Source organism: Anabrus simplex, chromosome 3, assembly GCF_040414725.1.
Source record: "Anabrus simplex isolate iqAnaSimp1 chromosome 3, ASM4041472v1, whole genome shotgun sequence".
NCBI lineage: Eukaryota > Metazoa > Arthropoda > Insecta > Orthoptera > Tettigoniidae > Anabrus > Anabrus simplex.
In genome coordinates, this window is record NC_090267.1 from 438,751,895 (window position 1) to 438,763,900 (window position 12,006).

At 38.0% G+C, this 12,006-nt stretch overlaps 1 protein-coding gene across 2 annotated transcripts in view; it reads right to left on the reverse strand.

Moving 5' to 3' along the window:
• Eip74EF (Ecdysone-induced protein E74) overlaps window positions 1-12,006 on the reverse strand; it is a 570,400-nt gene that overhangs the window by 441,780 nt on the left and 116,614 nt on the right. For both annotated transcript variants that reach the window (XM_068226749.1, XM_067143498.2), the window contains exons 4-5: window positions 9,877-10,075; window positions 2,632-2,811 (exon numbers count right to left, since the gene is read on the reverse strand). In XM_068226749.1, coding sequence (XP_068082850.1) covers window positions 2,632-2,811; window positions 9,877-9,951 — 255 coding nt within the window. In that variant the 5' untranslated portion in view covers window positions 9,952-10,075. The remainder of the gene's footprint in view (window positions 1-2,631; window positions 2,812-9,876; window positions 10,076-12,006) is intronic.

Sequence of the window (12,006 nt, forward strand, 5' to 3'; positions counted from 1 at the left end):
ATCCATGAGAGCCTGAAGAGATGTTCATAAATTGTAAACACCAGTGAAAGAATGTCACTTAAGTCCTTGAGATGTAGAGACTGCACTGTTTCCTGATGCCTGTCACCAGTGATATGGAAGCTGTAGTAAGTTGAGACAGTGTCTGTTTCACTGACAGTGTGATCCACCTTCTAAGGAATGTTTTCAATAGTTCTGAATCAAATACTGTGATACAGTTTCTTTATTATACAGTAGATATGAAGTCAAAATCACAACAACTTAAATCAGAAAAGTAAAGTGGATATTAGAGTATTTACCAGCAAAGAATTTTATTTTATGTTCAAACATTCGTCATCATTTGAAGGGATATTTAATTACCCTTCTCTTAACCTCACTAGTGCTCTAACTGCATAATGAGAGTTACAACCAGCAGTTTTGTGGTGAATATTAATGAGATCCCCCATGACTAACTGGAATGTTCCATTACAAAACACTCACAGGCCACAAACATCTGTAATTTGTGAGATGTAGCTGAATTCCTGTCAGAATTGTTGTAAATGATCACCAAGTAGATTTAGAATTCAGAAGGAATGTAAAGGGTTCCTTCCTAAGACCAAAATGTTCCTTAAACTCTTTCTCCATGTAAATAACACAAAGATCTCATCTTCCATGTCCTACATGCACTATTACATTCCCAACATTTTCCTTGTCGAGATGGTCAATGTAATCTTGGTAATCCCAAGAACATGTTAAAAAGTCTTCCTCACATATATGATATGATATTCTAGTTCACTCAACAGTTCTACTCTTGGCTTACTCCATGCATGACATAAAAGTAAATTCAAACCTAAAGTTTTTATTTATTTACATATTACAGGCCAGTACTCTTCATCACTTTTACTTGTAATAATTTACTCCACAAATATCTCGAAGGACTAAAATACTTTCAAAGTATACTTTGCTATGGAAGTAGAGCTTACTGGTGCAAGCCACCCTAAGATGAAGAAACTTCTCAATATTCAAATCAGATCTATTCCAAACATTCTTTAGGCAGTAGGCCGCTCTACTCAAGTGATCAACAAAACAGATACTGCTGACAACATTATCCACCTGCATATCCCTGGTAATGGATAGTGTATTACACAACACTGAAGGCACCACTGTTGGACAGAAAATGTTTGAAAGAGGTACGGGTGTAATTGGGGGGTGGGGAACAGGTGGGACATGCACCACCCAATAATTTTCTGTGTCATGTCTGATATCTATGGTTTATGATTTTTTACTATGTTAAGCGTAGATTACGTAGTAAAATGGGGACAATTCCACCTAATCAATACTACCTAGATTAGGTGAATTACACTTTACCAAAAGTGCTCATATCATGCTTATATCAAGCAATGAAGCTCACTCATGTTCTAGATGCTGATTACTTCTTTCCAGTAACTAAGGATTATTAGGTGGTACTGCTCAGGAGTAGGCTATGTGCCGGCACTGGGTTTCACCCTCTCCCTACTCTCATATATCACGTCATTCATTTCATCTCATTAACTCCTCTGATGAGGTTGACGTCGGGAAGGGCATCCGGTCATAAAAACCCGCCACGGCAGATTCATCTCACCTCAAACCCGACCCCGTAGGGAAACGGGACAAAGGTTGGACAAACAAACATTAGGTGGTACTGCTGAGTGGAAAGTTGAAATAATGATGAGCAGCGTTCTGCACCTGAAGTGTTTCACTCATGTGTTAGTAATGGGGAAAAACTGTGGTGATCTCAGGTTATATCCAGAGATTGAGACATCTTTAGATTTAGAGTTTAAATTGTTCCTAGGAAAAACAACATTGCTTTTGTTAAGGATGCAGTGGTTGCTTTCTCTGAGATGAGCTCAGAAATAAGATGTTTTGCCTCAAATGGCAGTCGCCTTCTTTGACTCCTGTTAGTTTTGCCAAAATCAAAGTGTGAAGCAGAAAGATGTCTCAGTTTTCTTTACTGCTTAAAAGTATAGTTGTGTTCAACTATCACTCAAAAGAGGCAGTTTGCTGTTGAGAACCAAAAAGTGGCAAGAATTTCTGTTTCAAAGAATGATAGAAGAAAAGCACAGTTTTGTACTGGTCATTAAAAAATACAAATAGGAACTCTACCCTGTAGTTTAAAAAATTATTTGCACATGTGACCCCCAATAGTTAATGGCTAACAATGCCAGTGGGAACAGGAATATATACCACTACTATTTAACAGTTGTCTCTGACAAAATTCCTAAGCCTCCGTGGCTCAGGCGGCAGCATGTTGGCCTCTCACTGCTGAGTTCCATGGTTCAAATCCTGGTCACTCCATGTGAGATTTGTGCTGGACAAAAAAGAGGCAGGACAGGTTTTCCTCCAGGTACTCCAGTTTTCCCCGTCATCTTTCATTCCAGCAACACTCTCCACTATCATTTCATTTCATCTGTCAGTCATTAATCATTGCCCCAGGAGTGCAACAGGCTTCAGCAGCCAGCACAATTCCTATCCTCGCCACAAGATGAGGGCTTCATTCATTCCATCCCTGACCCAGTCACTGACTAGAAAACAGGTTGTAGGTTTTCCTCCAACAAAATTCCAATCTTTGTATGTGTGTATGTATGTTGAACAAGACCAGAAAATTATAAAACTTACCTTTTCCTCAAATGCATCGAAGATATTGTCAAGTTCAAAAGTGGAATCCCCTCCCAGCCGCTTAAAGATATCTTCATCTTCGTCAACATCTATGCCCGACACCAGCCCATTGAGGTCCGATTCTGTCAGCTCCCCCAGCCGCAACGAGCCTTCAGCCTCCTGCTGGCTCCCGGCAGCCTCCTGCGACAGTGAACATTATGCATAACATGTCCCTTATCATTTAAAAAGAATTTCATGCTACATGCTACTGCATTTTAGATCTCTTATGATGATAAACAAACAATTAGGACCATAGAAACAGTGCAAAGGAACTGATTATATGAGGAATAAAACTAACAACATCAAAGCCCTGTAAGTTACAAGACCCATCCTGAAAATATTTTTTTCCATGATGCATTTCCTAAAACTTATCAAATTAATATCATGTAAAATTCCAAGGTATTGCCTGAATTTTAGGTTGCAGGATGCATTGAATTTACTAACAACTAGTTACTACTACTACTACTACTAAACGTTTTCATTCCTCCCCTGAAGGGGGAGGCGGGCCTCCTAGACGTGACGCCGTCTCTCAGGCCGGGAGATTTGTTACGGTGAAGGAGACGTGCGGAGAAGGCGAGGAGGTGGGTGGCCGTGGCCTATACTATGAAATGTCTCGGCATTCACCTTAGTGCAGGAGAATGGAAAACCATGGAAAACCATTCTCAGGACAGCCGACGAGTGGGGCCAGGCGTGAAGTCCGGCACTGTGCCCCAGGCCCGTCTCCCGAATGCAGAGGCGTAGAGCCACGGTACAGCCGTGGCTAACTTTCCTCTGCTAGGTTGGCCAGTCAGAGTACAGAGCTGTTGGACCAAGGGCAAGCCGTGGCCTCTCAAGGGACAAAACCCAAGGGCCGAAACCCACTCTGCATCCACTGACGACAACTAGTTAGAAAGCAACTTATGTGTATCTTCCTCTACTGTGAACCATCGGTAGGGTATTGTTCATTGCAGTGCAGTAAAGGTGATGAGAAAATGAAATTTTCTGTATCATTTCAACAAGTGAGAAAGTAATTCTATCAGCACCATCATAACTTGCCAGATGGACTGTCATAACATAATTCTCAGAAGTAGTACACCATGTACAAAGCTATTCTAAAAGAATGTCAGTGCTTCATGATTTTGTTTTTATTTTAGGGAGGGGGATTACTGGCAGAAAATTGAACATGCCACTATAAATTATAGCCCTACTTAGCTGGATAGGGAATTTCTCAAAGATATTCATATTGGCCGCTATCCATTAGAATACCCGATTTACTCTCGGGTGATAGCTAAACTTTGTTTCACTACATATAAGCCCTGCCCTCATACCACTAGTACAGAGAGACAAGCACTGTTAGGGAGAAAGTTTCCCACTGTAGGCATGTTTAGTAATTTGTTGTGACCTTACAACAGGATAACACAACAGTAACTGAAGACCTATTGTCCACAGAGGCAGAAAATTGACACCGTTGATTTCTGAGGGGTCAGCTTACAGTTTCTTTGCTAATCGTGTCACACATCTGTCAGATCGGGTTCTCTAGTTATGAAATATAGTTTGTTGCAATATCGTAGCTAATGGATGAACAAAGAATTTTGTTTCATCAAAGTCAGACAATTGAACAACTATTCACACTCTGACAATTTCATTCATAGCCAGTGTTCCCAATTATAGGAATCAAGATGCCTATGGAAAGCCTCCGTGGCTCAGGTGGCAGTGCGACGGCCTCTCACCGCTGGGTTCTGTGGTTCAAATCCCTGTCACTCCATATGAGATTATTGCTGAACAAAGCGGATGTGGGACAGGTTTTTCTCTGGGTACTCCAGTTTTCCCTCTCATCTTTCATTCCAGCAACACTCTCCAATATTATTTGATCTCATTAATCAATCATTGCCCTAGAGGAGTGCGACAGGCTTTGGCAGCCAGCACAGTTCTCATCCTTACCTCTAGAAGGGAGCTTCATTAATTCCATTCCTGACCCAATCAAATGACTGGAAACAGGATGTGGATTTTCATTTTCAAGATGCCTGTGAAGGTAAAGGAAGAGTGTCCAGTTCTTCCTGTTTGAGTCAAATCTGAACCAAAGTAGAGAAACTATTCAATAAAGTTTTGGTGCTGGGAACTCAAATTACCTTACTCAATAGTTTAAATCTTTTTTATTGAAGTTCCTATGAACAAAGGCATTTTTCTTGTTAAAGTTCACACACCTGATGACTGTCACTAAATTTACAGACAGGAGACTTTCTGTACTGCACTGCAAGGCTAACAGAAGAAAGCAGTGTTTTGAAAGCATTTTTGTGATGAAGCAGTCTTTCTCTTGTGAAGTAAAGTAATAGAATATATCTATTAGTGAACCATTTCTCTGCTGAAGAGAATGAGCTCGGTGTAGTTTCTAAAAAACGTTGATGGCCCATTCTCCTTCTTGAATGAGTCCATAACATGAATTACTTACCTGAATATGGTCACTGAATAACAGTGTTCATTTCACACTGCAAGAAGATGGAGGCCAACATCATTCAAACCAGGAAGGCAGAGCATTTCTAAACTGCACTTACCCCAGTGACAGATGAGGCCCGGACTGACATTGACTGAAAGCCTCTGTCTTGGCTGCTTCATTACACAAAACTTTTTCTGTGATGCTACTTGAAGGATCAAGTTTTTAACCCTCCTACACTCGCAGAACCAGCTGCTGAGTGACAAAAGGTACATATTATTTTGAATGGTTATAATGCATATAATAAAAGAACTAGATACTTTGAGAGATAATTGTATTTGTAGTGTAATGCAAGTCTTAACTTTCAGAAAGCAGACATTCTTTTAGAGTAGCTATGTATTTAGGATGAAGATGAGAAAATTTTCAGTCAACACTTAAAGGAGTCAGTATATTACTTTTATTCGTAAGTTCCACTCATACTGAGCACATACCTACACAGATGTGAACATTGGTAATACCAAAACTAGCCAAACATACTGAGCGGAGTTTGTCCTTTACTCACTCACTCCAGGCAAATGCCAGAACAGTACTAGATGAAAAATTCTGGTACACTTTCTAATTTATATTACCCTATGAATGTATACCTTTACACAGTTTCTCAGATGCTTCCCATATCAATTCACATATGGCAGATCAAGTCTGCCATTTCTGAGGTCTGCCTGAAAGAAGTGCTCCAACAGGATGAAAGTTGTAGAAAGAAATCCTTGATGTTTGGGCTTGTTTGAAAGTATACCTTTATGTGAAAAGCAATAAGACCTACAGTTGTCCAGGATGAAAGAGGTGAAATTGAGGCTGCCTTGAAGAATCTAAACCTCCTGCTTTCTGGACAGATGTGTTTAGCATTTCTGTTAGGGCAGTTCAGCTCTTTGATGTTGAATTAGCTGTCTATTATGTCCTCTGCTTGGGGAGAACTGAATTATTTTACAGGAAACTACATTCTAAATACTTTTCTGACTTTCAAAAACTAGGCATGGGAATTCTTCTCACCTGAGAGTCTCAAAACCGGCAGCCAACGTCTCGGGAATCTCACAGTCCCTCTCGAGTCTAAGTGAGCAGTGTTACGCTCTCTGTGCACTTGTGCAAATCACAGCACATTTCTCTTTGAAAGCATAGGACCGAAATTATTTTAAAGGATCATTTTTCTGTTTTAACACTGGACACATGAGCAATAACTTTCAAAAATATCTTGCTTTCAGAGTACCATATATTGGATATGTTAATATTAACATGACTGGTTATCTGCAGAAAGAAATGAAATACAACAAAATCCAGTTTAGGGACTCTTTGGAAACAGATTTTCAATTAAATAAAAATCCTTTTAATTTCACTTGCTTTTGTTTTCATAGAAACCTCATATTAAACTGCAAAATTGTAACTACTTATTTGCAGAAAAGGAATGTTTTTTACTGTTTTGCTTTACATTGCACTGATACAGATAGGTCTTATGGTGATGATGGGATAGGAAAGGGTTAGGAGTGGGAAGGAACCGACCATGGCCTTAATTAAGGTACAGCCCCAGCATTTGCCTGGTGTTAAAGTGGGAAACCACGGAAAACCATCTTCAGGGCTGCTGACAGTGAGGTTAGAAACCCACTATCTTCCGGATGCAAGCTCACAGCTGCGTGCCCCTAACCGCACGGCCAACTCGCCCGGTAGAGAAGGAATGAAGAACAGAATACAGTTTAAGCAACAAATGCTGCCTGGAAAGTAACTGATACTTGACTACACTTGCAGTGGCTCATGCTCTTTAAATAAAGAACTCTGCATGATGAATTTTTGCTTTCAAAACTAGTACACTGGGAATACATATTAGGATACAGTGCACTTCATTTTCTGGGATTTTTGAGAAATATTACCAGACTTATAACTTTCTCTTGTAGCCATAAATGTGCGCTACAAATATTACAATAAAAAAATTATGAGTAGAAGGGTGTAGATCTTCACCCACCATAAATCAAAGGTTCAGGCTCAAATAAAATGACAGATTCTGCTATCTACATTGTAAGATGACTGGAGTAAATCAGATCTCCTACCACCTTTCTTCCCTGTTACACATACGCTTATGCTATTCGTTGTGAATGGAAGACCCTAACTGCTTCCTGATTCATCCAGTTCACCGAGATGCCACAGCGTGTTGTTGCTATCAGTATATTGCATGACATAAGAACTGGAGTTATTCTTCTTGAGAGTCTTGCAAGACATCATCTGAGTAAGGTATTGACAAGTTCTCAGGCTTCGAGACATGCACTCTTGTTTCTCATCCCTAACAAAAACTAAATCAGTTTATGGGATTAGTGACAAAGCATTCTAGCAGTTAAAAAGTGGATTCATATAATAGAATTCTTGCCCAGAAGATGTCTACTTAGACAGCCAATTCAACATCAAACAGCTCTCAAATATCAACCATCCTGGCAGAATCAGTTATCATATCCATCCAGAAGTGAGGATTTGGATTTGAATCTCAAGTTTCAGTTATTAAAAAAAAAAAAAAGCAGCCCCTGTAATAGAAAATATTTTCTAAGCCATCTCTAAGAGGTGTTAAAAGAAGACTGAATATATGACATTTAATAATGATATTTCCCTCGGTACTGAGATGCTGATTAGGAATGATATCAGAGTGATTACTGAAGAGAAGCTAGTAGTCAGATCAGAGAACTCTTTCAGTGACAGTGAAATAAAAATTTCTTTGCTTCTATGTATGTGATACATCTTCACAAGAAATAAAATATATACCGTACTGTACTCGTGAACTTTTTTTTTTTTTTTTTACAGTAGGCTATTTTTAATTTCTGTGATAATCTAAAAATAACTCAGGGAATATTTCAGATGGAAATTATACAAATGATTAAGGTCATAGTAGTTTCATATCATGCCTGAATACTAGTGCAGATTTAAAATTCCCATAAATTTATGTAGACATTAAATATTGTGGCTGAATATTTAGGCATGAAAGACTGTTTCACATGAAGTAAAAACTGGGTAGAAATATACTGCTTATCTCAAGATATTTCCTGCAATATAGAATGGAGTATTAAGTTTGTTTTAGCATATATCACACTGATGTATAACCCCTTAACAGAGGACATTTTCTGGAAGTATATTTCTTGACACAGAGGTACTGGTTGATTGGACACCTTATGCCCAGAGAGAAAAAAAATAACATTTTAAGTATCTCAGCTACATGGAATGTTACATTATCAGGCAACTTAAGTAATTATCCATGAAAGGTGCCTACAAGGACAGCAAAAACGATGTTTTCTAGATACACCATTCTTTTGAAGAATAATGGGTACTCGTTGCTTTATGAGATGTCATAGCTTCCCAATGGACATACGAGTAATGACAGGGATTCAAGAACGGTCACCCATGTTTTTTTAGGCACCTCTCAGTTCACACAGCCAGCTGTTCAGTGTTTTCACCTTATGTCCACAGAAATTAAAAGAAATTTTGCTGTAAGGGATTCTTCCACAAAATAAACCTGGTCATGGAAACAGAAGTGTTTGTATTGTCCTATTTCTGTTATCCCAGAAGAACAAGATTTATATCACACGTGGACTTATCATATTCTATCCTGACTTCTGAGGATTTGTGAATATTTAAAAAAATCCAGTACCTTACAAGAATCTTGTTTTTAACTTTCATTTTCTGACAGACTTATATAACCTAAATGTATATTAGGTACCGGTACCTTTCATCCAAGTGCTGATTAGTCCATAAAGTGCCAAACATTTCAATCAGCAATGTACAGAGCACACACACCCAGAAGGATCATGTATCAAACCAGCAGGTATGCAATACAAACTCTAATTTCAATAAATATATTCTGAAATTTTGGACACATTTGATAAGTGGATCCATCAGAATGTAAGAATAATGCATTAAAGTACCTTGTTTAAAAAAGAATTGGAACTGAGGCACACTCAATTGTCCTGTTCGATTCCTAATCTATGCCACCACGAATGTACTAACGGTCATTAGGATATAACGAATCCACAGCATTCTGGGCTGTAGCAATGTGGTGGGAGATGAAAATGTACACGCTGTAAGGAGATATCACAGAGTTAATTCTCTATTCTATAAGCAGTCTAGAACTGGATGATCTGGTATGTTATGTTAGATACTGCTCTCTCATCCCAGAAAATCTCATTAACCAACACATCACAGAATATAATCCAGTTTAAATGTTACTTGTGAAAAATACATACATAGTACCTTCAGTGCTGTACACTAGTTTCAAGAAATTAAAATACATTATCTTTTCAGTTAGAAGAATTTAGATGCAAAGTACCGAGGAAAAGATCAGATGGAGATGAAGCAACTAACAAGGGACAAGATAAGGAAGGTATTTAAAATTATTGGGAAGCTTGGTGTTGTGAAACAAATGGGTAAAGAAGAAGAAGATGAACTTTTTCATGAATATGTAGGGTACTTTTGAATGGGGCCACACATTATACTGGTTTGTTAGAGAGCTACAGTGAAAAGTTAATTCTGATTCTTGTACTACAGAAGGAAATTCAAAAATGTATGATCATTATCATGAACAACATGGAATTTAATCTACCATAGATCCACAATACTAGATATCATAAAACTAGGTGTTATAGTTTTGAATGTGGGGGCCCTTTCGATTGTTATTGTTCGTGAAATGTTCCCATCTGCCAACACTTCACGAACAGAATGAATTGAACTAGTGTGCTTGGATGCTAGCATCCCTTTTTGTGATGCCCATAACTTGCCAAGCACTGCGACAGGTCCACCATTTTTCCGTCGTTGTCAGGACACCATAGTAGGTCATCATCAATGAAAGGCATTGCGCTGGAGAAGGCTTGGCCGGCTGGAAGCTCAGGCTGCGGCCGGTAAGGCTGTGTGTCTGCCAGCGTGGCTGTAGTGTGTACTGGTTACCGAATATTACCTCTCTCCAACTCCAACAGCGACCTGAAACACAACACATTATTCCATGAAACTTAAGCAAATTACAAATGGCAGTAGAGCTTCTAACACAAAATCTAATGTTATTATGACAGTCATACCCACAAGAATACTTAGCAGATAGAGTACTCAATTGACTGGCAAGGTAGAGCCACTGCCTCAATAATTTCAGGTGTCTTCCTTGAGCCTCCCTTCACATATTTCAGGTAAATTCTCAGATGGTAACCAGCTCTCAGGTAAATAGCCCATTCCTAGACACAGTCATGAACTGTTACACTTTTAGCTTAAATTCATCTTCATGTAGCTGCATTAAGAATTTCCAATCAAATCTTTCAAAAAATAATTCAGTGTAGGCATTTCAATACATTCACTGAATGTTGATTTGGCCTAGTGGAATCAGATTTGAAAAGTAAATCCAATGCATGACAATGTGTAACACATTTATTATCACTAAATGTACACATCTGTAATTGAGTTATAATGCCCAAGTACAATTATTAATTTACTATATGAATACATCTACTACAATTAAACAGAAGTACGGCATGATTATACAATTAAAAACTATTTAGTATTTGACTACACACTAAGAAACTAACAAACACTAAAGATGAATTATAATCATTATAAAATATCAAAGCCATCTTAATAACAGCACTGATGGTGTTACTTATTATTATAATTAATCATATACAGTCATATCAGCACACTGAATTTTATTTCAGAACCGGTTTTTGGACTCTAACATCTGTCATCAGTGTTGAAACATTTTAAAACATATGACTTTAGATTAAGGTGTCACATTGAGTTTTAAAATAGTTAAAATAGAGCCCTCTTGAGATCAACTTAAAATAAGAAAAATAAAAAGTGTAAGAGTATGCATAAAACACATATAAAAATTTATGATGCTGTAAAAAATATATATGACATACCATAGGAAGGGCTGGATTATCCTCGTGATCTAGAGTTAGACAAATGTTCAGCTTTAAGTACAGGGCACGCTGGAAGTACACGATACTACGTCACCTCAAGGTTGTGAATAATATGTTGCTTTTGACTGTTTCATTTAAAATTTTATCAGGTTCCGTTATCTGCGCCAGAAATATTTCAATATTTTCGCGGGTATTTAGTTCAAATCCATAATTACCTTTAACAATTAATTTCATGTCCTTTTCGATCCCTAAAAAGTTATGATTATTTTTATAAATGTGTTCCGCAAAAGCTGAATATTTGTTGTACTTTATTGCTTTGAAATGTTTTCGATATCTTTGATTTAAGGCTCGGCCAGTCCTTCCTATGTAAAACATTTTGCAGGCGTTACAAGTGAGCCTATATACTCCTGATCGGAAGAACTTTTGTCTAATACAAAGATAATCCAGCCCCTCCTGTGGTACGTCATATACATATTTTACATCATCATTAAGTTTTATATGTGTTTTATGCATACTCTTATACTTTTTATTTCTCTTATTTTACAGTTGATCTCAAGAGGGCTCTATTTTAACTATTTTAAAACTCAATGTGACACCTTCATCTAAAATCAAATGTTCTAAAATATTTCAACACTGATGATGGACCTTAGAGTCCGAAAACCGGTTCTGAAATAAAATTTAGTGTGCTGATACGACTGTATATGATTAATTATAATAATAAGACACTAAAGAGACTGCCAAATGGATGAATGCACCTGGCAAGCGGGTGAATCATACCTCAGTGTCCACGACCTTGGCAAAAGATATACCCCTGCATTGTCCTGTCAACAGGGTGGATCTTCAATATCGCAGACAGAATGTTACCACCTGCGTAAACTGCCACACAGCACATATCCAGTATCCAGTACTTGCTGTGGTGCTATAAATATCTGTTAACCGTGACGAACAACATTTTGTGCATATCTCCGCTAATAATTTTGTAAATAATGAAAGAAAATAAAGGAA